This window comes from Blennius ocellaris (assembly GCF_963422515.1).
Source record: "Blennius ocellaris genome assembly, chromosome: 8".
Classification (NCBI taxonomy): domain Eukaryota; kingdom Metazoa; phylum Chordata; class Actinopteri; order Blenniiformes; family Blenniidae; genus Blennius; species Blennius ocellaris.
Window position 1 is genome coordinate 25,097,132 of NC_137657.1, and position 26,137 is coordinate 25,123,268.

The following is a 26,137-nucleotide window of genomic DNA, read 5'->3' on the forward strand; positions in this document are numbered from 1 at the left end:
TCTTGTTGGTGAAGAATGAACCACAAATTGATACTGTGCTCAAAATCATAAGTGAATTTCAAGTTGAGTCTATTATTGGGAGGTCTCTGTCTCCATCTGCTGGTTTGTACAGGAAGAAAAATGGATGCAGTTATTCTCCCACAGACTCTTTGTAGTAAGGAGACATGATTCAGATCTCAGAATTTAGGCTTTTAGAAGAAGTTCCTGCTCTAACATGCCAGCGATCCCCACAATGACCATCCTCTCATGAATTGGGTGAATCAGCCCCCCTTAAAACATGACTTGTGAAATTTTGGGGGGGTCTCTAAAATATTGGTAAAATGCTGCATTTCCTTTTTGATTTGGTAATATGTTAAATTATGCTTATTTATATTTGTGCATGAGGTTGAATCATGCTAGATGATTCAGCACTACAGTAATGAAACTGACCTGAACTGACCAGAAGGGTTTGTAAAAGTGGAGATTTGTGCTGAGAATTTAAACCATTTTTAAAATGTGAAGAAAAAAAAAGTTTAAAAAAAATCTGTCTCATTACTCTTGTGTTTGTCTGGCATTTGCACCTGTGGTCAGTGATGCCCCTACCATCAAGGGAGGCATAAAAGACTGGAAACACATTCACTGAAGGATAGTGGAAAATGTAAGACACAGAGATAGTGCAGATGCTTACTTTCTGAATGTGAAAAGCCTGTTGACTGGCAACCAAATGTCAGTGCATGCTGAACAAGTAAACGTCGGGTGATAGAGTGCATTGTTGATGTTATTAAAGTTATCGGCAAATGTGGCCTTAGCGACGGGGGGGGTAAAGAGGAGGCAGATTACAGCCAAGAAAACATTGTTGCTAATCATGACAATGAGATGCTTTTACTTTTGACTAAATATGACATTTGCCTACAGCAGCATGTAAACACTTGCATAGAAAACGGCAAGAAGCAGTATGAAACGGGTACAAAAGGCAGAGGAGCTCTATAGTTACACTGCTGTCAAAAGTCACATTCAATAAAGTTGTGGATGTCATCAGCCAACTGATAAAGGCAATTATAGCTGAAGAAGTAAGACAAGCTGGCATGTTTTCAGTTCAAATTGGCACCACACAAGATATCAGCAAAGACCAGTGCTCCATCTTCCTAAGATATGTAACCAATGTTATTCATAAAAGACTGATTGCAATGATGGACAGTGAGTCATCTACAGGTCTAGCACATCATAGACCCATAAACCTCAGAGTTATATAGAGGTTTATGAACAGGAGTCTACTTTTAAATTTCTTTGTGCTCTGTCTTCTCCTGCATTTTTGGTGTTTGGTGAGTCACAGTGCCCCTAAAGGCCTGGCATGTGTACTACATGCCCTGAAGCCTCATGTTGAGCCAAGTTCGTAGTGAGGAGTGGACAACATTTCTTTTGAGAACCTCAGGGAGAAAAATGATTGTTTTGGCTCGTGTGGATGTGGCCTGAATTACAAGGCTTTACAGAACAGTGCTATTGTAGACTTCACAAGTAAGATTTTAATTCCATGACTGTAATGGCTCATGATCTAAAGTGGGCCGGCCTGAGGTATGAAACTCCAGGGCTGAAAACGAGTCCCACTCCGGCCCTGGTGCCATGGCTCCAGATTTGGTGTGTGCACCCTCTCCTGTTTTCCAGATGGTCATGTCAAGGTTTGTTTGCGGGAGTCGTTATCACAGGCTGTGACAATCAGCTGATTCAAATGATCTATGGCGAACGAGCAGATCCACTTGCCAACTGATGTCCCTCACCATTTAAATGGGTGCTGTGATGACCACATTTTCCCATCAAATAAAACAGCCTTCAACCGTAACAAAATTAAAAGATAAAAAAGTTTTCAACCAGATAACCTAATATAAACCAAGATGCAATATCTGCAGCAGCACAGACCAGCCTGGTTTTATAAAGCAAATCAAACTGATGAGCAAAAGCGTAACACAGAAGCAGCAAACATCAGGATCATAATAGCAGCAATGAGCAGCACTGCAGCCCAAGAAGCACACTTTACCTTTACAGAGCTCTCTTCCTTGTTTTCCTGGCTGAGAGTCTTTGATGAGGCTGGTAATGTCAATTTTCTGACATCAGTGGAATGGCCACCAGAGGTGATTCAGTGTCTTTTGGGCTTTTGGGCACAAAAATCTTTTGAAACTTCTATGTTGATGACAGAACGTTTTAATGCAAAATATTCACACAAAAGCCGTGTTTCCGCCGCACAAAAAGTGCAGGGACGGAACGGAGCGGTATGGTATAGCGTAACCGGAGCCAAATCTGGTACCCGTTTCTGCTGCAGAAAGGAGTTTAAAAAGTAGGCGGGGCTTAGAGCGCCGCAGATGTGTGACGTCACAACAGTCGTCTGAGCCTGGCGGCAGATCCGGATCTCATGAATCCTCTGTTGGTGTTGTTGTTTACATCCTCCACTTTGCACTAGTTGTTTTGCTAACTTTTACTTTTAACTTTTATCTTTTGGGAAAAGACTAATTCAATCAATTTTGGAAAAAGGCTGTAATATAACAAAATGTTGAAGAAGGGAAACACAGTGAATAGTTTCTCGTTGTGTGTGTGTGTGTGAGTGTAACCAACTTTCCACAAAAAAACTATTGACCTGAATTCTACGAACTTTTCAGGGATGATTTGGATGCTCTCATTACATTTTGAGAGCGACTGCATCAAAGGTCAAGGTCTCAGTCACGAAAACCCCAATAAAGTATTGTTTCACTTTCTTACTGTTCATTTTTCAATTTCTCACATGTTTAAATGACAAAACACATTTTCTGACTTTTGAAAGCAATTTGTATTTCACAATCATGTTATATTTGGTGGCCTAATATCAATTCCAGTTTTTCTGATTTGCTATCATTTAATTATTTTTTTCCTTTTAAGACAGAAAACCTCCCATTAAGCAAAATATTTTTGTACTTATTTTAAAAGTTGTTTTTTTTCTCCATCTTTTGACTCAACGGATGACGAGGACACAATGCCTGTTATTGACATTATTACATACATGTTGTAGACATTTATATTATAATTAATCTGGGGTTGTTGTCGTTTTATTTATTTTTTTACATTTATTATTGAGAGTGTAACTCGGTCTCACTTACAGTAAGTCCTTGTGTTCGATACAGTAGTAAAGAGGACAGAAGATGCATGCACATCTTCCATGAGGACTCTAGATGTCAGTGTGCGATTACAAGTTGATCACAGTGCGCCGACTGTGTTTCACTCAGCTGCAGGCAAATGTCCAGATTCTCCTGGTGCTACAGTAATTTGGTCTCCCACAATCCTCATTTTATCAAATGAAACAATCAAATTCTTAAATAAGACTGCTGGGTGTATTTTACATGGATATAAACATGGATCTCCATCTCTAATTTCATTTCAGAGCTGGAAAAAAAAAATCCATACATTTCTCAACATCTACTTAAAGTGGAAGAGTGGTGTGTCTCTCTGGGGTGTTTGGCCAGGTCATCAGTGTAATGTCTGCATCATATCCTCCTCACAGTAAATCACAGAGGATCTTCTCCATGTTGATCTGTGTGTTTGTGCATTGTGACCCTTCCTCCTGTCCACAGGGACTAATAGGAATGAGGAACTCATGGTCAGTCAGCGTCTGATTCAGATCCCAGTGGCTCCTCCGACATCTGGGGTCATCATCTCCCCGTGTCTCATGCTTCACCCATTCTCCTTATCACTTCCCGTATACTCTCTCTCTCTCGAACAGATGGTGTGTTGACTTTAAAAGCTACAGACTCAGAGCTTACAGTGAGATGCTATTACGTAAAATATATCAACACGGAGTTCAAAACAATCTTTACAATGGCATAATGCTTGTAATGCAATGTATTTGTGTAATGACAGCAAAAAGAAAAGCAAGACGATGATGAAGCCTTCTACATAGCACTCCTGAATAAATGTTATTGATAACACTGACTTCTATATGGTAAAGACTGAAATCGGTACAGAAATTGGTCACAGATTTGCTCTGCTTACATTATAAAGACATGTATTTGATGTTTTTTTACCCATTGTTAAAGAACTTTAAATCCATTTGAAGGCAAGATCATTATATTATCTCCCACTCTTCACCACACTGGACAAAACAGTTTTCTGTAGCGTGCAACTGTGCACAAGTTATCCAGCTCATTTAATCTTGAAATACCAGTTTGCACCACAAGGCAGTGTATTGAGTCACTACAGCAAGCAGAACGTAGAATACAATAAGAAACAATAGCTGAATTTTTATACAAGCAGTTAAAGCACCATTCATCACTACCATGATATATATTCTTGATTATTTTTATTTTTAACAACATTACAACCTGGCACCACTTGATGTCACTGTATCATGACAGAATGCTGCGACATTACCAAGAATAATGTAAAATGTGCAGCAACAAATGGAAATGGAGCAGCAGAGTAAGTTCACAGTTTCCAAGTTTGCTAAGGACGGGAGAAAAGCAGAAAAACACGTTTTTGTTATGAACCCAAAAGGCTAAACAACAAGAGAAATCCACAGAAGGTTTTGGAACAGAAGCTGTTCAGGATTATTCATGGTGCATTTTCATCTCTTAAACAGTAGTTCAACTTGTGTTCCTCTTCGTGATGTTTTTTTTTTTAAACATTTTTCTAACTTCTAATCAATTGTGACTTGTATTCTGAAAAAAAAAAAAAAACACTATCTGGATTTCAGATCACTAAACTCAGATCAAAACATCAGTGTTGGGATTCAACCTCCTATGTCATCAAATCTCTGAGAATGCAGCTGCAAACCAAAAAGAAGAGCCAAATCTGTGTAAGCTAACACAGCCACATACTGGAAATGAAGTGACTCAAGATTGCCACACAATGTACAAGAGTGTCAAGAAGTCGACTTTATTCAACGTCCCTTTAATATCACTTGGTTAATTTTAAATCCTAACAGGTCTTTCTTCCACGAAGCTTCGTCCTTCATGCTGGAACTGACTATGGTTGAAAGGTTGGTGTGTACACCATGGACATGTCTCTATTCCAGAATAATACCTGGACTGTTGGTGGCTCCAATAACTAAACAGGAAGTAGAAGAGCGTGGTCTCCCAGGTTATCTTCTCGGACTCTTTCTCTTCCTGTACTTCACTTATTGTGATATCTCCTTCTTCCCCGAGCTCCTCGTCTTCCTCGAGTCATGCCTATGGCAGACTTTGTGACCGTAATTTCAATTTAAAACACATGAGGGGGAAATCCTAGCCCGTGCTGCTCTTTAATGGGCCGTCATGGGATTGGAGTATGCGGAGAATGATTGAATTTTGTGAGAAGGCCAGGAACGATCACGTCTCGCCTGCCGTTATGCAATCGACCATTCCCTGTGCGCAACGCGACGTCTGGTGAAACCTCGAGGAGGATGGTGGGAGGCCAAGGGCCAGGAAACCTCACTGTCTGGACCAGAGGAGAGAAATATAGTTTTTTCTCCTTTTAAATGAATCAAGACTTTATAAAAGAGAAACTTGGCTATCATGTGTATTCACAAAAAAAGAGAGTAAAATGAGATGTGAGCCACCAGATCAAAAACAGAGATGTTCGAGTGGACTGCTTTTAATGGTTGTAAATGAGTCTTTTTACACCGTAATGCATGACATCCTATATTTCCTCGCAGACGGAAACATATGGCTCCTATATGAAAGCTGCCATACTGTTCTATTTATATGGTTGTGTCATGTCTGTTTTCTCCCTCTGCTCTCCACCTGCTTGGCTCAAGATGTTACAAAATGCACTCACTCCAAGGTTTTGACATTAACATATTGTCCGAATCTATTCACACCCTTTGTGCCGGATCGTAGCACTGCAACGTATCCTGCCCGTGAAGCAACAGATACTACCTTTCCCGTTAAGTCCATTATATTCAAATGGGCCCGGGCCCTTTTTCTTTTTTTTCTTTTCTTCAAACGCAACAAGACATAAAGTAATCAAAAGTTAAAAGCAAACACTCAAGGAGGCACTTAGCAAAAAAGAAAAGCTTTTATGATAAAACATTCATATACAGTGCAGGAGACAGGTAATCTTTGAGCACGATAGGGTTGTCTTGTGGTCAGTTTCTGGATAGTATTGCTCGGGGAGCCCTGTAGACGAATGCACCTTAATAACATCCCCGCCCACCCGTCGTCCACTGGACGATCCAGGCAGAAAAACGAATACCTGAGTGGATTTCTTCGGCGGCGTGAAGTACGCCTTGAAGAGCTGTTGGAGGCTGCAGTAAAATAGGCTTCATTACCTTGACAGGCTGATGACAGCTCAGACCGGCTGGGATATGAACGCTCACACATATACCAAATAACGGTGGGATCAGTGGTGCTGCTACCCGGCACCTGCAACCGAGTCAAACAAGTGCTTTCTGGAACTTCTTGTAAAGACGTATAAAAAGTTTGCTGGAGACATCCAAATCAATAGGTGATAAATACGCCCAGGGTGCAGGGAGGCAGGGGGGATTTCAAGAAGTTGAGTGAACAATTATTAACATCAATAGTTGGATGAGAGTTAGATGAATATATTGACATGGCTTCGTGCTGAATATTACAACTATTTCCAGTATTGTGCTTGCAACTTCAGCATAGACTCTCAAGAGAGTGAACTGAATATTAAAATTAAAAAAAACATGAGTTTCAACTCAAACATGGAGAGCAAAACTTAAACAATTTGTTTACATTTGGAACTAAAATGACTTGAATAATAATAATAAATGCCATTTAAAATCAACCCCAATACCCAAAACTCTTAAATCTTTATTTTATTCCCAACAGAACATGCATGTCAGGTTCTGGGGCCCAACAACAATCCAATGTCAGAATTAATTTGACCTGCACCGCCTATCCAATAATATTCAAATGGTTTTCAACATGAACATAAAACACAAAAGATGGAACATGGCAAAAACAATCATTTAACAAAAGCTGCAGAATGTGGGCTAAATAAGAAGCAATCGGGTCTTTATTCTTTGATGCGGTTTTCTTCATGTATGGATTCTTGTATTTTCAAGTTGTACCTGAGTTTGTCCAAAATGAAAATGTCTCCCAGTTCTTATAATTCACAAGAATTATGAACATGTTAACAACTTTTTTTTTTTAAACATAACATTTTCAACATTAATACCTATTTTTGAATCATATTGAAATCATGATTGTGTAGCATACCTGCCACACTATAAACTGCATTAACTTCTTTACATTAAATTGAAGAAAAAAAAGTATATACAAGACATTTGCAACAAGGAAATAAAAACCCACAGAATTTGACGTCTGTGGTACAAAAAGAAAATTAAAGAGCTAGTTTTTAGGTCTTTCTAATAATGTAGGCTCCCGGGCACATTCACATGAGAAAATCTGGCCCTCATTGACTATTTGGACACCGCTGCAAGAGAACATAAACAACATGTCACGTGTTGAAAGTGACACATTTTAGTTTCCCTGATGGTTTCTGGTTGGGAGCAGATGTTGCTCTGAATCGTCCGCGTAGTGTTGCCGGTGCTTCTCCAGATGTAGAAGCTCTCTGTAGCGTAACTCCCACAAGCCATTAGAGATTCAGACTTTCAAACAATCCTGCTGATAACAAACCGGATGATCTCTCTTGTCCAAACTTTCCAAAAATAATTTTCACATTTTGATTCCTCTGGCCACAGAACCATTTATGGGTTGTGCACACGTATGGCTTGTGCTTTGCACGAAACTTTTGTGGATCACGCCACAAACCTGAAGATTATCAACATCTAGTATTTAGATGGTCTTGTTTCTTTTCCTGACATGGTCATTGCATCTTCTTTTTTTCTATATCTAAAAGTTCCGACTTTTTTGAAATTGGGGTTGGAGTACTATCATCATTCACAGAAGACACATTTCTGTGCTTATTTCTTGTCATTGTTGTTGTTTGGTGTCTGTTCCATTAATACAATGACACTTTGTCCAACAGTTTAGAAAATTATCAATTATTAAATGACGTAAATTGCGTGACGCAGACGGCAGATTGTAAAACATGATTTTCTTGTTGCATAGTCGTTTACTTTTAATGACTTTATACTTTGTGTAAAACTGAGGTGTTAGCATTTGGAAGATAAAGATAATTTACTAAGTTGAATCATTAAGTCTTTTGAAAGTTGACTATTCCCTTCAATGTAGCGTTTTAAATGTCTTTACGATTAACACGTTATTAAATCAGGTAAATGCAAAGTCTCGCTTGAAGTCGAGCCTGAAAACGACATCGACACCCCATATATCAGCAACCCTGAATGGTTGTGACCTTTGACCCCTCAGGCAGTAATGCATTAAGAACTGCATTAAAAACCCACGTCATTGTATAACGGATGCTACACGGGCTGGTGAACACTTTGGAAAATAGTTCAACAAATGGAAGTGAATTCAATTCAACTGCATACATTCAGCTGATATTCAGTCACTCATTGGTCACGGGCAGATTCACATCCACAACTGCTGCATGAGCAGAGAGACAGGTGTTTTCTCAGATGATGTTAAAAATTAATACTTGAGGTTAATGGCTTTCTCCAAGCTGATATTTTTTTCAATGTTCACACGTTCATGAAGTCTTCCTCAAAAAGTATGTCGGCCAAGTGTTTCTTTTCTTGCTCTTTGCTTCAATCATGTTTTTTGTGTGATACTACATGTAGGTATTGAACCAGTAAATACTGCAGTACCTTTGGCCGTCACTCACATCCGTGCATCCACAGCGAAATGACTCATCTTACAGATCCTTATGGTATTTCTCAGCACAATCTGTATGCAGCCATTCTTTGCACATTTGGCACTGCACCGATTCCAGCCTTTGTAACAGTGGTGAACATATGACAATGTTATACATGTAAAAAGACAAATGTCATCCAACAATATTAATACGTGAAAGCAAATTATTTTAAAGAGATATATCTCGCCAAGGTACCCTGGACACACACTGCATTGGCATAGAGATTTTGCAGACGTCTCTGTATCACATCCTCGCTTATTCCTCTGAATCTGGGACACAGAGGGCATCCGTACTGTGTGGAGGGCTGGGTAGTGCACCCCAGACTGGACACTTTCACAGTGACAGAGGGATGTATCTGAAAAGAAGAAGAAGTCAAACAATACATAGTGATGTCTAGGAAAATGTACAGATAACTTATTAGGGAATATGGATAGATGACACACACTGTCAAATATCTGTGTTATTCAAGAATTTAATCCGGATACGATATAGATTTGTCTCTTACAAGTGACCATTGCAGTGGAAATCAACGGAATATGGAGAATCAACTGAGATTGGAAGTAACCCCTCTGAGAATGTGACTGTCGTGGCCCCTGCCCATGATCATAGGATAAAATGGGGAAGTCTTCACCTAAAAATGTTCTAACCAATATGCCGCTCTCACCCACCTAATTATTGCCGCCGTGGGGATAGCTAGTTCTGAGAACTAGTTAGTTGAAAAACTTCTTCTTTTGTATGTTACATATATAGCAAGAGGCTATCATTACTTGTCTGATTTCTTTCATTTCGGACAAAAAACACATAGAACAAAATCTGATGAGGGTCACGAGTTGGTAGAAAAGCGCCTTCTTACCTTAATTAGAGTCCTTGTTTCTTTTAGAAGTTGCAAAAATGACATAGTATATTGCAAATGGCTAACAATTTCCTGAGTTTGCAATATATAGAACATGAAGAAGACTAACTTCTGCTCAAGTAATGTAACTTCCTGTTTAGAGTTACAGGACACAATACAGACTCAGTTTTTTTTGCCAGTTTTTCATGCTGAACAACTACACGATGCATGAAGATTACACGACTTCTTGTTTAGAGATATGGCACACAAAGAAATCTTAATTTGTATATTAATGACTGTGTGTTTGTGCTCTTTGCATTTGTGATCGTGGGAGTTGGGTTTGCCCACCTTGGGAACTCCCACAGGGACGACACGGAGATGGAGCTCCCATTCAAGCCAGCACTGAAGCAACATTTCAGTAAATGTAGTGTGCATAATACATGAAAAATATAATCTAATTATGAAAACTCATTTTGCATGGGAATCTCATTGCATCATTCTTTGTTGATCACCAGCAAAACACATACAAACTTCATAAATCAGGTTCTCTATCTGTTATAAATTCTACTATCACAAAAGAAAATCTGTTCTCAACCTGACCACTTCTTTCATTCAGGTCAGATGATGTTGACTCATTAACAGTTAGTCGAGAGAATCGCAGTTTGTTCGTGAATAGTTTTCCAACAATAACCATGGATATGAATCAACAAAACAGAGGAAGCTGGAGTACAACAGTACAACATGCTGCAGCCCGTGAAGGCCAGTTAACAACATCATGATGCTATTCAGGGGCTGTGACTGTAACAATAATGTTACTTAGAGTCAAACGTCTTGTTTTGTATTGCTTTCACAAGGAATTTCAACAGTGATCATGTTGCAGGAGAGGGTGAGAATGAGTCCTTTGTTACACAGGTTTTGTAGAATACTCGTCGTTGCGAAACTATAGAAACATTTTTTTACGTTGGGTTGTTGGGCTGAGTTGGCGACAAAACCTTCGACTGTTCTCCGGCTAATTAGATGCTCCATAACAATCCTAATAAATGATGTTATATTCATGTGTATTTTAATAAACAATAAAAGCCATGCTGGGAAATGGCATCCATGCAGCTGACCCGTCCTGCACTCTCGCTGGCGTCCCATCCACTTTGACTGGTCTTGTACAAAGGTTTGCAGTGAACTGGTAAAAGTGTGTGTTGCTCTTTCGTAATAAACAGATTGTGCTAATGTTATTTGAGCAGGTTGGACATAAAGAACACATTGATTGTAGTCCATTACGGTTTTATGCAAGAAGAGCACAGCATGTTTACCCCTGGTCATATTTAAATCTGCACAAAAACAAAAGTGGGAAGACAACAAGTTAGATTCCAGTTGTGATAATGTAGCAGGAAGTCCTGTGCTTGTGTGGCCTGAAGTCCTGAGACATTTACAATATAGTTTGTACAGTTTGTTTTATGGTCAAGAATAGTGTCCAGTCTTATTGTTTCTTTAAGTTTTCAATTTTTATCACATAAGCAATTATGTCGGAAATTGCTTTATGTTTCCGATTTTCTTTTTCTGCCTCTAAACTTAGTCATCAATACACATGTGTAATTTTTTTTTATTACTTAGTGATATGATGGTAGGCATTTTCAGAAAAGTGCAACATCAAGAGGTATCTAAAGGTTCACACCACAATATATACCGTAATATTACTATTTTCACCTCGCTGTAGCTTTTGTCAATTTTAGGAGCAAAAAGGAAGAACTGTTTAATTTAATATGACAGTTTTATAACATCTTTGGCTACTTTACCCTATATTTATTCCTTTCATGCAGTTTTAAGTGTTAGAAAACAGAACAATAAAATTAATTTAAAAAAAATACAAAACTGCCTGTGCTTCAGTGTGAATATCTAAAAGGAGGTAGAAAGAAACAAAGAGAATAATGAAATGCATACTCGGGTTATCTAGTTTATTATTTAGACAAATATTTATTTGTCTAGCATTGAAACCTGCTTTGTTGAAAGTGAAAGCTAATTAGACTATTCCCTTCAAGATGTTTCTTTTTTCAATGTATTCAGTGTTGGCTTTCCGAGAATTGAAGTTGGCATTCAACATTTATCCCCTGCAGTGAAAGGTTGCAGGCCAGCAACAAATTCTAATTGACTATTCTCTCATTAAAGTCCTGTTTGCATGGCAACATTTGAGGTTAAACCACATCATGTTTGCATTTCCATTTCAGAATAGTTTCATGCTTTCACAGCAACACAGTGTCTATGAACGTGGAGCATTTTTGAAAACTTTTCCCTTGGGATCCGTTCTCAAAATGTAAATTTTTCAGTGGCTCCAAGCACCGTTGTTGTGTAAACAGACACACAAATTACAATGAAAGTTTTTTGTTTTCACTTGAAAACGCTGTGTTGCATTTGTTTCCTCAAACTGCAAGGTACATATCCCTGTGAAAGATAATCAATATGCAACAGTATTAAAATCAGATAAAAGAAAATGTGTTTTCATATAAATAAGTGAAAGCTGCAGGAAGCCACTGGAGCTGAAGAGCATGCACCCCAGAGAGAAACCACAACTTTACGCCGGGTGGTGCGTACTTGTAGGCCTCACTTATTATTGATCTCATACTTGAGGCTTACGTGAAAGAGATTTTTGCTTTTAGTCTTCGGACAACCAGCTACGAGCCTCATTTGTTAAATATGTCTCCTCATAAAGTAAGTAAGGCTGTGGGTAGCGACTTGCTGTACTTTCTTCTTCGAATCAATATTTACAGACCGTATACGATTCGTGGTCAGACATTTATGATCTTCATTGTGATCAACAAATTCTAACCAACTCGGTAAAACAGAAGAAGAAGGAATAACCAAAGACACTCCCTTGTGGTCGTTGGTTTCGGGAAGTCAGTTCGCAGGGGTTGGATCTGGGGTCAGGTTTAGGTCACACTGGGCATCCATTAGTGGCCTTATTTAGAGTCTTATTCCTTTAAGAGGAGTGATTGGCCAGAGAAGACAAAGAATCATTACCTTTGCCCGCCCCCTCCCTGCCAGCAGTCAATAATGAGGGATCATTAAAATGAATAGATGGACATTCCCCTTTTCTCCGGATCCTTATTGCAAAATCAGTGTCAGGGGAAATGAAGATTGAGCTTGGAGAAGGCGTCTAAAAGCCTCACAGTGATTGTCGTGAACTCATCTCCAGTGCCAGGCTCCTTTATCTACTGTAAGAGTCTGCACCTGCCTGAACTCTTGACTAGCAAGGGCTTTTACTGTAGCCCATTAGGAGCATCCCTAATGCTCAGTACAGCGTACTTCAACGTAAACATTCTGCATATGTACCCAAACATTTACAGCAAACAATGGATCGCTCTGGATGACTTGGAGGTCTTCTTCTCTTTTTTTTTCTTCTCACAGAGTGAACTCAGAAAGGCCAATGCCGTGACTCTCTCCGACTTTGATGTGAAGTGTAGAGAACTCACGTGTCGTGATTGTATAAACACACTCTTCAGGATAATTCTCACTTTTCACATTTCTTAAGCTCCAACATCTGTCCCCACGCTAATTTTTTTTTTCTCAATAAATCCTCGCGCAACATTTCACGCATCACAAAAGAAGAGAAAGCGAATCAAGCTGAATGATTGCAGATGGAAGAATAAAAAGATTTTCCAGGCCCCATCTGGAGGCCTTTTTTCCCAGCGTCTCTTAAAGTGTCTTTTAAAAAGGTGATTTGTCTGTGCGTCTGCAGACATGTGACCACGTCGGCGTGTCATCTGCTGATCTCGTCCTATAAAAAAAAAAGGGGGGGGGGGGGTTTGTGTACACCTGCGGAGCCCCCAAACAGATTAAAAAGACACATGTAAACACATGCTAACCCTCCTCACACGCACCTGGTTCACATCTTCTTTATCATTCTTAAAGTCAGTGATAAAAAGGTCTGCTTATTGTCTTCTCACAGATGTTCTGGACAAATATATAAAAAAAAAAAAATTGGGGGGGAAAAACTCACTTTAGGGACGAATAGAGATCAAATGCAGAAGTGGCTTTTGGGGCACGGCTATCAAAGGTCCCCTGGTATGGTCAAGCAATTATCTCTTAAAGCATCTCTTAAAGCCACCCCCATGGTTCTCTCAACATGCCCTTCATAACAGAGGTATATTGAGGATTTACTGCCTGCAGATGGCTGATGAGAGACGAGGGCAGGCACTTCAGCACTGTACCTATGCGCTCGCTTTATAAAAGCCCAAATCAAGGGCTCTTTGGGAATACAATAGAGGAGGAAGTGGGGCTATAAAGACACTATAAATCTGTACAATGAAACTTCTGAGTCGTGCCCTCTGCCAGGTGCTGTGCACTTCTCGACCTCGGAGAGGAGAAGGCACGCGCTGCAATCGTTAGGATTGCAGCGCGTATTATTCGGAAAAAAGCTCATACTCATCAAAATCAACCGAAAGACAATTCTTTGCGCAGACATCAGTCAAACAATCAGATAAAGTCATGGATAATTAAAATAGATATACATGTTGGAGATGACGCTAAACCATCAAATCATTGAAAATACCATTGAAATAGGGGGAAATGGAGGATTTCTTGATCACAGAGAAATATTGAAAAAACCAAATCAATATATAAAGCCAAGGGTCCCTGAGCAGCTTTTACTTTTCCACAGACAAATACAAGATTATTATTAAAAATCCAGTACTTCTACAGAGATTTTCCATACTCTGGCAGCTACTAATTTTGTCTGTCTTATGCAGAAGTGACAGTTGTACACTGTTTTGTACCGCACCAAAATTGGACCCAGAAGCAGAGAGAGGAGCTCAGTCAGAGAGTTTATTGACCAATCAAAGCAGGCGAAGGTATCCACCTGTTTTTAGGAGGGGAATCCAGGAGCAGGTCAGAAACTAAAGAAAGTCCAAAAATACAGGAACAACAAAACTAGAAACACATTAAGAAAAAGGGCACGTTTATATGTACCTGGGTATTTAAAAGATTGTGATATTTCTCTGCGTTTGGGCCCTCACCACAACTGATGATCCCTGAAAACTCCGGCCACAGTGGGTAATATCCATCTTTCTAAAAACCTGGGTACGTTTAAACGTGGCCTAAGGCTGGACCTCATGAGGAGGTACAAAGACAATCTGGCACAGACATATGGGGAGAGGAGGTTAATATACACAGGGAGGTAAGGAGACACAGGTAGTACGCATCAGGGTAATTGACACAAGAAGGAGAGATAATTAGATACATAAGGGGAGAGGCACATGAACAACACACACACACACACACACACACACACACACACACACACACACACACACACACACACACACACACACACACACACACACACACACACACACACACACACACACACAGAAGAGCAAGGCTACATTCACACTACAGGTCTTGATGCTCAATTCCGGTGCTTTTGCTTGAACGTTCACATTACATGTTCAACGCGACCTATCAGACTGCTGTGTGAACGTGATTGGACTCGACAGCATCTTCTGCACATGGGGCGCGAAACTGTTGACAAAATGGCACACCCATGGCGCAGGTGAGCACCAGGGTTGCCAGATGTGACTCACTGTTTTCAGCCCAAACAACATTCTGACACACTGCAATAAAACCAGCCCCAATCTCAGCCTGTGTAGAAACCAAGCTAAAACTGTAAAACTATTATATGTGTAATAATTCTTTATTGTGCCATGAACACATAAATGCATGAAATAAACAAAGGTTAAAGGTACAAGAATTTGGCTCTCCAATTGGGGGATATCCGGCATATCTGGCAACACAGGTCAGCGCATGTAGATCCATTGATAAAGGGTTGTTAAATAGAAGCCGACAAAATAATGAGGAAAAGAAGAAGGAGAACTCCAACAGGCACTCGGTAGAGCGCATACCTCCGCCAATGCCACATTTGTTTGCAGAACCAAGTTAGTATCACCAGCATGATAGCCATTAGCTCATGTCGATGCTACATCACTGTGTGAAATGTGAATAATTGTCCCTATGGAATAGGCTCAGCGACCAGGCTTTGGAGCGGCTGCAACGCTTTATCATTACTAGAAAATTTCAAAGGAAATTCAGCGTGATGAGATGAAAAGAAGTGAATGGGACAGTTTTTCACAGTTTCTTGGGAGTTATTCGGGAACTTTTGGCCATTAACGTCCCAAAATCAAATTGATTGGTCCTTGGGTGATGACAAATCATCCCTGAAAATGTTGTGCAATTTGGGTGAGTAGTTTTTGTGAAAAGTCAGTAAAATTCATACATACAAACCAACAAATAAATAAATGAATACACACAGGCAGACAAACACATAACCTTCTCGGCCAACTTTGTTGTTCGCCCAACCTTCGTTTGTGAAGGTAATGAGAACAAAAGAGAGCAGAACTTTTAATATTTTTGAGGAGCCGCTTCCTCCAGGGCTTATCCTCCAGTGCTTGTCACACATCAGTGATGGGGCAGTCACAAGTAGAAAAATATCAGAATTGGTACCACATATGATCGAGGCCGGGGTCTGGTTTGAAAAAATCGGAATTGGAGCTTTCACACAGCCACAAAACAGGTTGAATATGGTCACTTGTGAGCAAAGAATCTGGGTTGGGAACCTTTCCCTGCAATGTGAACATGCCCAAAGACACACTGGGAGTACTGGCACAATATCTAGTTCATATGTCAATCTTATAAGTTACTTAAAATAGATGAAATGTTGTTAACATACAACAAAGCAATTGTTCAATTGTTGATACTTGCCAACATGAGAAACAACCACATTTTGTAGCATTTAGTTTTCCATCTTTGCCCTCCTTGACCTCTGCAGTGGAAACCTCTGCTTCTCTCTGTGTGTCAAAGGGTATGGCGCCGTCAGAGGAAGGCAGAGGTAAGAAGGACAGGGTGCCAGGAAAAAAAGGGGCGTGTCTGCATCTGGAAATAGCAGCTCTATTTTGGGTTTAGCATGGTCGAACAGGGGAGAACCGCCTAGGCCTGCCTTCTGTCGCTATGGGGATGGGCGCTTCATAACTTCGCAGGGTGGAAAAAGTCTGGAGGACTGGCAGGTGATACACAGGAGCGTGGCCCAGCTCCCATGGCGAGGAGCTGTTTCACTCGTATAACTACCCACGGCTAACAATACTCCCCGGAAAACACACAGGCCTCTGCATGCACATGGCATATCAGCAGCTTGTTGCATTTGAGCCTGCCAAAGCAGGAAAATGTTGTTTTCTTCCGCCACCCACACTCATTTTCTTAACATGTAGAACTGTTAAAAAAAACAACAACATTCAAACATGCAGCCAGTATATTCACTTCAATATACTGGAGGTAAACTCCTTATGTGTTGAAAAGCAGTAAAAAAAACAAAACCTATCATAAAAATAATATACAAGTTGATTTGTACATAAAATGTCACTTTAGTACCTGCCACATTATGCTTTCTTTGTTTTTGTCAATTTGATTGCAGAAACTCCTTGCAAATAGACGAGCACAATCTCCCGAGATTGTCAGGGCGAGGAAAGCGGGACAATTCAGAGCGGTCTTCGAACACAGCATGAATCCCAATGACAAATAGATTCAAGAGCGTCAGAAATGCCTTATCTACTGGGAGTGCAACAATCTCTGGGGTTGCAGGAAAACGTTCCAGTAAAACAAGACAAAAAGTTAGCGGCAGCTATCGCGGGAAAGGGCTGTGCTGTGGAGAATTCAGAGAGGTGTGATGGACTGGGCTGAGCTGACTGAAGAAAACAGTGCAACGTATTTATTGCTACCTTGTCTTGATGATTCAGAATGCAGATGGTTTTATGGTACGAGGAGATATTTCTCACTTTGGCCAGAAACACTTGCACTTCAGAGCCAGAGGTTCTCCAGTCCTGGTTTGGCCTGGAGGTTTGCATGTTCTCCAGGCATGTGGATGGATTTTTCACTAGCTTCCCGTGTGTGTGTGTGTGTGTGTGTGTGTGTGTGTGTGTGTGTGTGTGTGTGTGTGTGTGTGTGTGTGTGTGTGTGTGTGTGTGTGTGTGTGTCTGCCTGCGATGGATTGGTAACTTGTTTATGGTGTATCCTGCCTTCACCTTCAGCACACTCTGAGATACGATGATGGCATATAATTACTACTACAGAGCCCAAAGTCTATCCATCGATCTTTGTACACTGCTTTAATCTACTCAAAGTCTTCCCTGAGTACAGCTGCTGAGCATCCTGGAAACCATTATCAGTAGAGAAGAGAGCTGGAATTCAAAGGTTTGACAGGTTACCACTGTGTGTCTCTTTGGAAGGACGTTGACGATCAACTGCTTCCTGGGTGCTGACGGCTGGGTGACCCACTGATCCAGAGAGAGGAGTGAAGTGGAGAGAACAATTTTTTTTTTCTGTACGTGTTGTATGTGCAATAAAGTTTTCGATAACTTACCCATGTCACGTAGTATCCATGCAGTTATCTAATTTAAGGGTCATCTTTAAGCATGAGCCAGTTAATTGTGACCAAGTCCATCCAAGGACTATCCCACCCAGGCAAAGTAGTGTCCATCCATCCAGAAATTTCAAGTCACCAATTAACCAAAGCGAGAGTAACAACCTGCCTTCAATTGACATATTTCTTACGACAGTGGGACACAGCAGTTGGAGATATAAAAAAAAAAAAAAAAACCTACTTTTGCACATAGAGAACTTCATACTAAAAACTCAATGCTCATTTCATTGAAACCAGAGTGCCAACCACTACAAACACACAAGGCCATTATGCCTATCTTGAAGTGCAAATCCCTGCAGAATGTGAAAAAAGATTGTGTCAATCATGCTAGAAATTAATCCAGAATTGAGGATTTATCCTTCCAATATATTTAGAGGTGATGCATACAGAGGGCTCCAATTAAAACATGTACAGCATTTGATTTCTTTTGGGCTTGTGGCACTCAGTAGATTGCTTTATCGTAAAGCACCCACATAGGAGTTGGTGGTCAAATGACGTGCCAGGGAATCCACAGTTGTCAGTGGGAGTTGACGTTGTGCACCTTCAAGTTTCACTTTCTTAACTTCTAGGCCAGTGGTTACCAACCTTAAATAAAATAAGTGACATCTCTAGGCTGCATGAGGCCATGATATATAAAGGACGCCACACTAAATGTTCAGGCTTTGAAAAGAAAGAACAGATTATTCCCTTGCTGTGGGAGGGAAAAGTAACAAAGAAAAGTTAATCCCTAAAAGTGTCAACTCAGAAGAGATGGAGACTCCGGCTGAAAAAGACAAAAAGCGGTAAGAGCAGGGCCAACCACTATGTGGCCGTCGCACCCTGTGCTTCCCTTCAAACTAAATAAAGAAGAAAAAGAAGACTTTAGTCTTATGATGATAAAAACAGGACTGCTAGTGACCTCCAACTCAAATTAAAAGAACTCAAACAAAAGAACTCTGCCATTGGGGCCAGAGAAAAATGAGTTATAGTTTCCTTAAAGTACAAAAAAAAAAAAAAAACAAGGATAATTTAAACCCACTGCTGCCGCGGTGTGAGTCAGGCCACGTTTACACCGACCCAGCTTTTTTACAAAAACAGATATTTCCCCCTCTGCGTTTACAAAAAAAACTTTTCCTTGACACGGACCTGCATATGCACCTTGTTCAGAGCTGCTATGAACAGCCACAACTGCAGGGGGCAGTGTAACAAGAAGCATGAAGGCATGAGAGCCAATCAGAATCCTGATAAATACACTAAGTCACAAATTGTGACATAAATCTCCACCTCGCCCCTTTAGACACAAAGAGAGACACAGAGTTTTTCTTCATCTCCACTGTGGCGGAGTTTTCAGGAATCCTTGTTTGTGGTGACTTGTAGCTGCATTTATGTGTAAACGCAAGGCTCAAATGCAGCGAAATATCACCGGTGGTTAAATCCCCGGGTACGTGTAAACATGGCTTTGGAGACCTCGCTCATTCTCCTATCTTCATCCCCCCTTCACTGATGCCGCTTCAGCTTCCAAGTTTCAAACTTTGGTTTTGGTTTTCCAGTTTTTCATTACAAAAGATGCACTCAGCTCTAATTGTGTCCACAGCTTCCACATTCTATTTTTCTCTCGAGGTACACACTTTTATCCTTTTGGCCGATCAGCTTCCCCTTTATCCGGATGTGCTTCCATTTTTTTCTCCTGCTACTGCTGTTGTGCGACGACGTTGTGAGATTATTTCTGTCTATACTGCAGACACTGTTAAATGGTTTTTCAAAGAAATATGTTTTAAATAAATGATACACTTTTATTATAAATTGCTTCAACCTAGTTGTTCTGCCATATAATTAATTAAATGCTGACTCACTTATTTTAAGACATAAAAACTTTATACCCCTTAAAATTAAGACGGCTTCTGGACCCATCCCATCCATGACTTATTGTTGTGTTTGGGCCCCCCGATTAAGATTCACAACTTCAGGTCACCATCCCCCCCCCCCCCCCTTTTTTTTTTTTAATTTATCCTCAGGTCACTTTGTCTCCTTTGCTTTACTTGACAGTAATTTTCTCACAGCTCATGTCTTTCCTTGCTTTCCATGGCCTGTAACTAACAGGACGCTGTGAAGAACCCGGCATATGCGTTTGGCTGGGCTCAGTCACGAAACGCTGAAGGGCATTTAATTTGGAAAAAAAAGGGCTTTTAATTTGAAACTGATACAGCAAGTCTCAGCACTCAATAGACCAATGGTAAAACTTCAACCATCAGTGAGTCAGTGAGAGGCAAGGCTCTCTCTCCGAGGTCGCTCCCGCCGTTGCAGTTAATCCTAAAATGTATGACTCAAGATGCAGCTCTGGGTTAAACATAGAGCTCCAGGGCGACATTACATTTTCTGTTTACACACGCAAAAACGTTGAATTGTTACCAAGTATATTGTCTAGTTTGTAATCAAAATATCTCATCACAATTATGATAAAGCAAAGCCAGAACTAATATCGTAAATTTTAAGAGAGGTGTAGGAACCCCTATTGGATACATTAGAAGGTGATCTTGCACTTACAGTTTGTTTTTGTTTTTTTACTCATTATTGAAGGGGCATCATTGTGTAGGCAAGTGAATGATTTTAAACATGATACATTATGTCACAAAGGTTAGATCTACATCTAATGTTGGCAATGACAGTTCACTGTGTTAAACTCACCTGATCTCAAGTCTGAAAAGCCTCAAGAATAGGATTTCATCACCTTATGTGTTATGCTAATACATGTATATCGGTCAAATAAAGGAATGCTTCCTTTAACCTATGCTGCAATCCAGTAAAGGAGTTCTGAAAATGAAACTTCGTCCAATACAATACTTTTGTAGGTCATCCAGGTACACCACCAGAACCATTGTCGTGAAATGACATTCTTGTAGCATAAAAGTGTACATAGAAGAAGAAAGAGGAAACAGAAATATGTTGATGTCGACTCAGGTGGAGCAGTGGCTTCAAATACCAGCTGGGTTTTTCTGTGTGGAGTTTGCATGTTCTCTCCCTGTCTGGGTGGGTTTCCTCTGGGTGCTCTGGTTTCCTCCCGTGGTACAAAATATGCATGCGAGGTCAGTTGGTGACCCTAAATTGACCATACATGTGACTATGTGTATCCCTCCCTCACCCGTTGTATGCTGGGATTGGCTCCAGTGCGCCATGACACTGAACAGGATGAAACGGTATAGAAAATGGATGGATGGATGGAGACTTGGGTTTAGCATCCATGGGAAATGGCAAACCATTATTTGAGAGTAGATCCAATGTCTTGTTGATTGTCGTGATCTTGCTGATTGGCTGTCATGGCTTCATGTTTCTCTTTACACTGCCCCCTGCCGGATTGGCTGCTCATAGCAGCTCTGGACCAAGCGTATATGCAGGTCAACAGGTGTGTATGCAGGTATATATGTCAATGAAGATTTTTCGTAAACATAGAGGGGGATATATCCGTATTTGTAAAAACCTGGGGACGTGCAAATGTGGTCCGAGACAATTTTTGACAACAAAACTGTGACAAGGAGTGCTGCTCTTTATAGGAGGGAGGATAACCACATTCAGGTGTGTGTGTATGTGTGTGTGTGTGTGTGTGTGTGTGTGTGTGTGTGTGTGTGTGTGTGTGTGTGTGTGTGTGTGTGTGTGTGTGTGTGTGTGTGTGTGTGTGTGTGTGTGTGTGTGTGTGTGTGTGTGTGTGTGTGTGTGTGTGTGTGTGGTGGAACATGCCATGTCCTGATTGATCAGGGGTTGCTCCCTTACTCTTTATGAGAGTAAAAGTGATTATCTGTTACACATGAGGGAGAAATATGTGTAAGAATGTTTGATAATCTTCAAATGATCTCTCCACACAATGCATTTCTCTGGTGTTCTGTGGTTTTGAAGGAAAATACATCCACAATTTTGTGAAGATGTTAGATCCAGAGGGAGGGAGCTTATTATTTAAAAGCCTGTGGCCTGCATGTGTCTGGTAGAGTGAGGCTAAGGGGTGACAACCCAGATATAACCTGTGAAACATTGAAGCCTTGATAAAATACGGCTGTTTATTTAGTTATGTTGTCTTTGTTTCACTGTATGTCCAACTACTTTGATGTTCTGCAGAAACCAGAAAAGTCTGGTTTTGTAGTTGACAGTCACTGTAATAATCAAACTTCGTCATCTGTCTATATGAGTGTCTGTGTAGTTGCCATTGTTAATGTTAATCATGGATTTTACTTTCCACATGTGTCTGTGTGGTATTATTTCCAAAAAAAACAAAAAAAAAACAAGCTCGCCATCCCCTGGTCTGGCATGCTAACCACATAATTTTCAATGTTTCTACAACTTTTGTGTAAACGGACATCATTTTCAATACGTTGCACCCTGGTTTAGAAACCACTGCTGAATTATCGTCCTTAGCTTTGTTTTAGCTTGAAAAAGCAAGACAACAAAAACCGACAATCTGTGACATACATCAAGAATCTTCTTCCATATGGTCATCATTATACCATTTATTAATTCATTTTTGAGAACACATTGAATGCACTTAAAACACATTTCATTTTTCATAAATATTCCATATTAAAGAGAAATATGTTTCACCTTGTGCCCACACAGAAAAAGCATTACAGAGTTGCAACAATTTTGTAGCCAACAAAGAGAGTAAGGCACAAAATAGAAACCTTATTCATAAAGTTAAGTCATGCTATTTACTATATGTCTGAAAATGTATTAGGAAGCTACTACCAGCTAAATGATCCCCAACATTAGTTACTGTGTGCATGCTCAGAAAGACGAGATAACATGGAAAAGACTGCAGCTGTGTGAAGAGTTGGCGTGGATACGTTTTCTAACACTACAGTGGAAATCAGTCGACGGTATTTGGTCTTGTGGCAGGAAATTCTGCTGTTTTCTACATTAAAGTGCATCATGTTTATTGATTTTCTTTCTTTTTTTCAATGTTCTCTATTGTGGGGAGGAACTGTTCGAGGCTAAATTCAACGGAGGGAAAAAAAGAAAGAACGTGGACAATAATTTCACCAAAGGTAAAATCCTTTGGTTTACAAAGATCAATTATTGCCAGCTGTGAGTTAACAGTCCTGCCAGCTCGACGAAGTAAAATCTGAGCTTGTGGTGCACTTCCATAGTCCCTGTGCCTATTTACATGCAAACCTGCAGTGCAAGAATTAACAGACAAATGCACATTGTCCACAAGTGTCCTCATTTCAATTCAGCAGGTAAGCATACCGTTGTTGAACGATCTCATGGCTGGGGGGAGAAGAAGAAAAACTCTGGTTACCTGCCTTTACGACCCCCTGTATGCCAGGAGCTGTTGTTGTAGGATATGTACGATATAGTTTCTCTGATTGTCTTTGCATTATTGTGTCGTGGTCTGGGCGGAGGACTGGAAGACGGGGAGGAAAAAAAAGGTGATTCAAAAATAGGCACTAAGGTGAAAAGCATACAATGTGGGGATAGCAAAAAATTATACAAAATAATATCGGGCTAACACAAATGAAGTAGAAACAGAAAGCCAAGTAACAAACTGCATGATAATAAGCATAAGGCATACATATATTCAAATACATGTTTATACAAAAGAATATCATACATAACATTCAGTATAAATGAACAAAGATAATGAGGACGCAAGAAAAATACAATTCTAATCTATTCACAAACTCCCAATGCATTTTCCAGCCTTTTCTTTCCTCCAAATATGTTTACCTGTAAACAAATCATTGAAATGATACAAAAACATCTTATAAAAACTTTCACAATTTGCATTTGTGTGTCTGCTGCCGTCAACGTCACTGCATGTAAGGCACCGATTCGGTTGTTGTTGTCGCGGACTGACGGCACAAACAAATGGACCAAAGTAATGAAGCTTGACACTTATTGTCCCCATTAGCTCGTCCATGCATTTAACCTACAGATCACACTCGAAATGACGATTGTCACTTGTTAAACACAGACGGATTCAGTCTCATTGAGCTGTTTGGTCCACTAAAGATCATCTGCTGTGAAATTAAGGCAAGTGTAGTCGTATACTTTGCCCCTGAAATCACTTCCCTTTTTTTTTTCCTCCTTGTTTTAAATCTCTTGTAAATACAACACATTTATTAAAATGGAGCTTGCCAGTGATTGTCAATATGAGTCTGCAGGGAGTCTTCCAGAGAAGAGGATGGAGATGGAGTGGGAGATCCCAGTCAAAACATCATTCTTCATAATCTGGATCTCTGGCTTTTGTTGTCCTCTTTTCCTTGGCTCCTGTGTGTGTGCGTGTGTGCGTGTGTGCGTGTGCGTGTGTGCATGCGTGTGTGTGTGTGTGTGTGTGTGTGTGTGTGTGTGTGTGTGTGTGTGTGTGTGTGTGTGTGTGTGTGTGTGTGTGTGTGTGTGTGTGTGTGTGTGTGTGTTGCTGCAGAAGACATCTGAATGTCTATGCATGGGTGTGCACCGAAATGCTGGAGAGGTCGTTCCGGATGATCTCGTTTACTGCAAAAAAGACAAAGAGAGAGTAGGTTATCACTCCGTGCATGAATTTCAGAAATCTGCTAATTCTAGGGCAATCTGGTTGAGCTTTGGAAACCAAGTACAGAGTGACGGGGGTAGGTGTGACCACCACAATCGCACCGTGCTGCAGATTAAAACAGCTAAACGAAACAGCTAAACCGAGTGTGAATAAAGTGTGATATCAATGCAATCAGAGTCCACACTGACTCCCCCGGGCGCTCAAAAGTTGAAGCTCAAAATTCTCCAGTAGGAAATGAGTGAAGAAAATATCGCAGTCTAAAGTTTCAATGTGCAGGTGAAGCAAGAATGTGCAGATATGAATAATTTAACTCCCTCTGAGCGCCGTTTACACAATGTTTTCAAGCGAAATCTGAAAACTTTCATTGCAGTTTAGGTGTCGGACTACATGCCAACGGTGCTCGCAACTTTTTTGAAATCCATCTGTGGAAACAGAGAAAACACAACTTTCCTGAATCCCTGCTACTGAGCACGAGGACCAAGTCTGTAATAAATAGATCTCCTGCTCATGCTCAGTAGATGGACAATAACAACAATGTTTGCCTCAGTAGTGTCATGACTCCCAGTCCATAGTCTCCTGGGACTTGGTAGTTTGGTAGTTGACCATCACTGTAATAGCAAACCAAATTCGTCATCTGTCCGTACAAATGTGCGCACACTCACCATTGTTTATGTTTAGAATGTATTCTTCTTGGCACATACATGTGTGGTCTCATTACAAAAACAACCAAAAGTCCCTACTCGCTACATGATTTTCAGCATTTCTGCCGTTTCCGTGAAAATGCAAACATTTTCGTCAACATGAAGGCAAAAGTAATCAATTTTCACTTGAAATGGTGTGAAAATGGGACCTGGGTGAAGCTGTTTGGCATATCGCATATCAAACATGGTGAAGAAAAAAACTCTAAACAAAACTGGAGCCAAAAGCAATTCAAAGTCTTTGTCCGATTGCTGCATAAACTATCAACGCCTTCAATCACAAAATGCAAAATAGATGAAATGTGCTTACTAAAACAACAAATCATAGTGCAGAGTCAGTGTCATTGAAACATGACTATCCAGCATGATGCAGGAAAATGTAGGTATGACTGAACGTATCAAATCAATTGTACTGCACCTGTAACGCCTGAACCACCACCGACTGGGCAAACTGTACGACTGAGATCAATAAATAATACAATAAATAATACAATAAAGTCCTCTTGCTTTACTAGTTAATCCCTTCACCATATCTCTATTTGGTTTAAAAGTCTTCATCATTTTAGCATTAGGCTTGTATGTTGTTTTGTTTAAATAAGTGGGTCTGATGTTATTAACACAGCTGATATAAGCATAGAAAAAGTTGTATAAACTGCAGAGACAGTAGGAGAAGTGTCCACAGGGGCCCAGAAGAGAATTTTTGCCCTGGGTCCAACTAATATTTTAATCCAGCCTTGATCCCTTGACATGCTGTAGCGAGATTAATTAAAAAAGTTTGTGTACTTTGAGCCTGTAGGTCTGGTAAACTGTGTTTTTCTCTCCGCACAACCCTAAAGGTGGACCACCATCGGACATGGTGAGCTGTCACTGAATACTTGGAGCAGATAAGGTCAAGCTGAGAAATAGTGGATATGAGTAGCTGCAATCCAAACATATCAATG

At 40.3% G+C, this 26,137-nt stretch overlaps 1 protein-coding gene across 4 annotated transcripts in view; it reads right to left on the minus strand.

Annotated features, from left to right (window-relative positions):
* Positions 1-22,462: 22,462 nt before the first annotated feature.
* The window catches only part of LOC308133120 (nuclear factor of activated T-cells, cytoplasmic 1-like), a 69,692-nt gene continuing 66,017 nt past the window's right edge, over positions 22,463-26,137 (minus strand). For all 4 annotated transcript variants that reach the window (XM_080500403.1, XM_080500404.1, XM_080500406.1 and 1 more), the window contains one exon: positions 22,463-24,461. In XM_080500403.1, the coding sequence (XP_080356529.1) occupies positions 24,406-24,461 (56 nt within the window). In that variant the 3' untranslated portion in view covers positions 22,463-24,405. The remainder of the gene's footprint in view (positions 24,462-26,137) is intronic.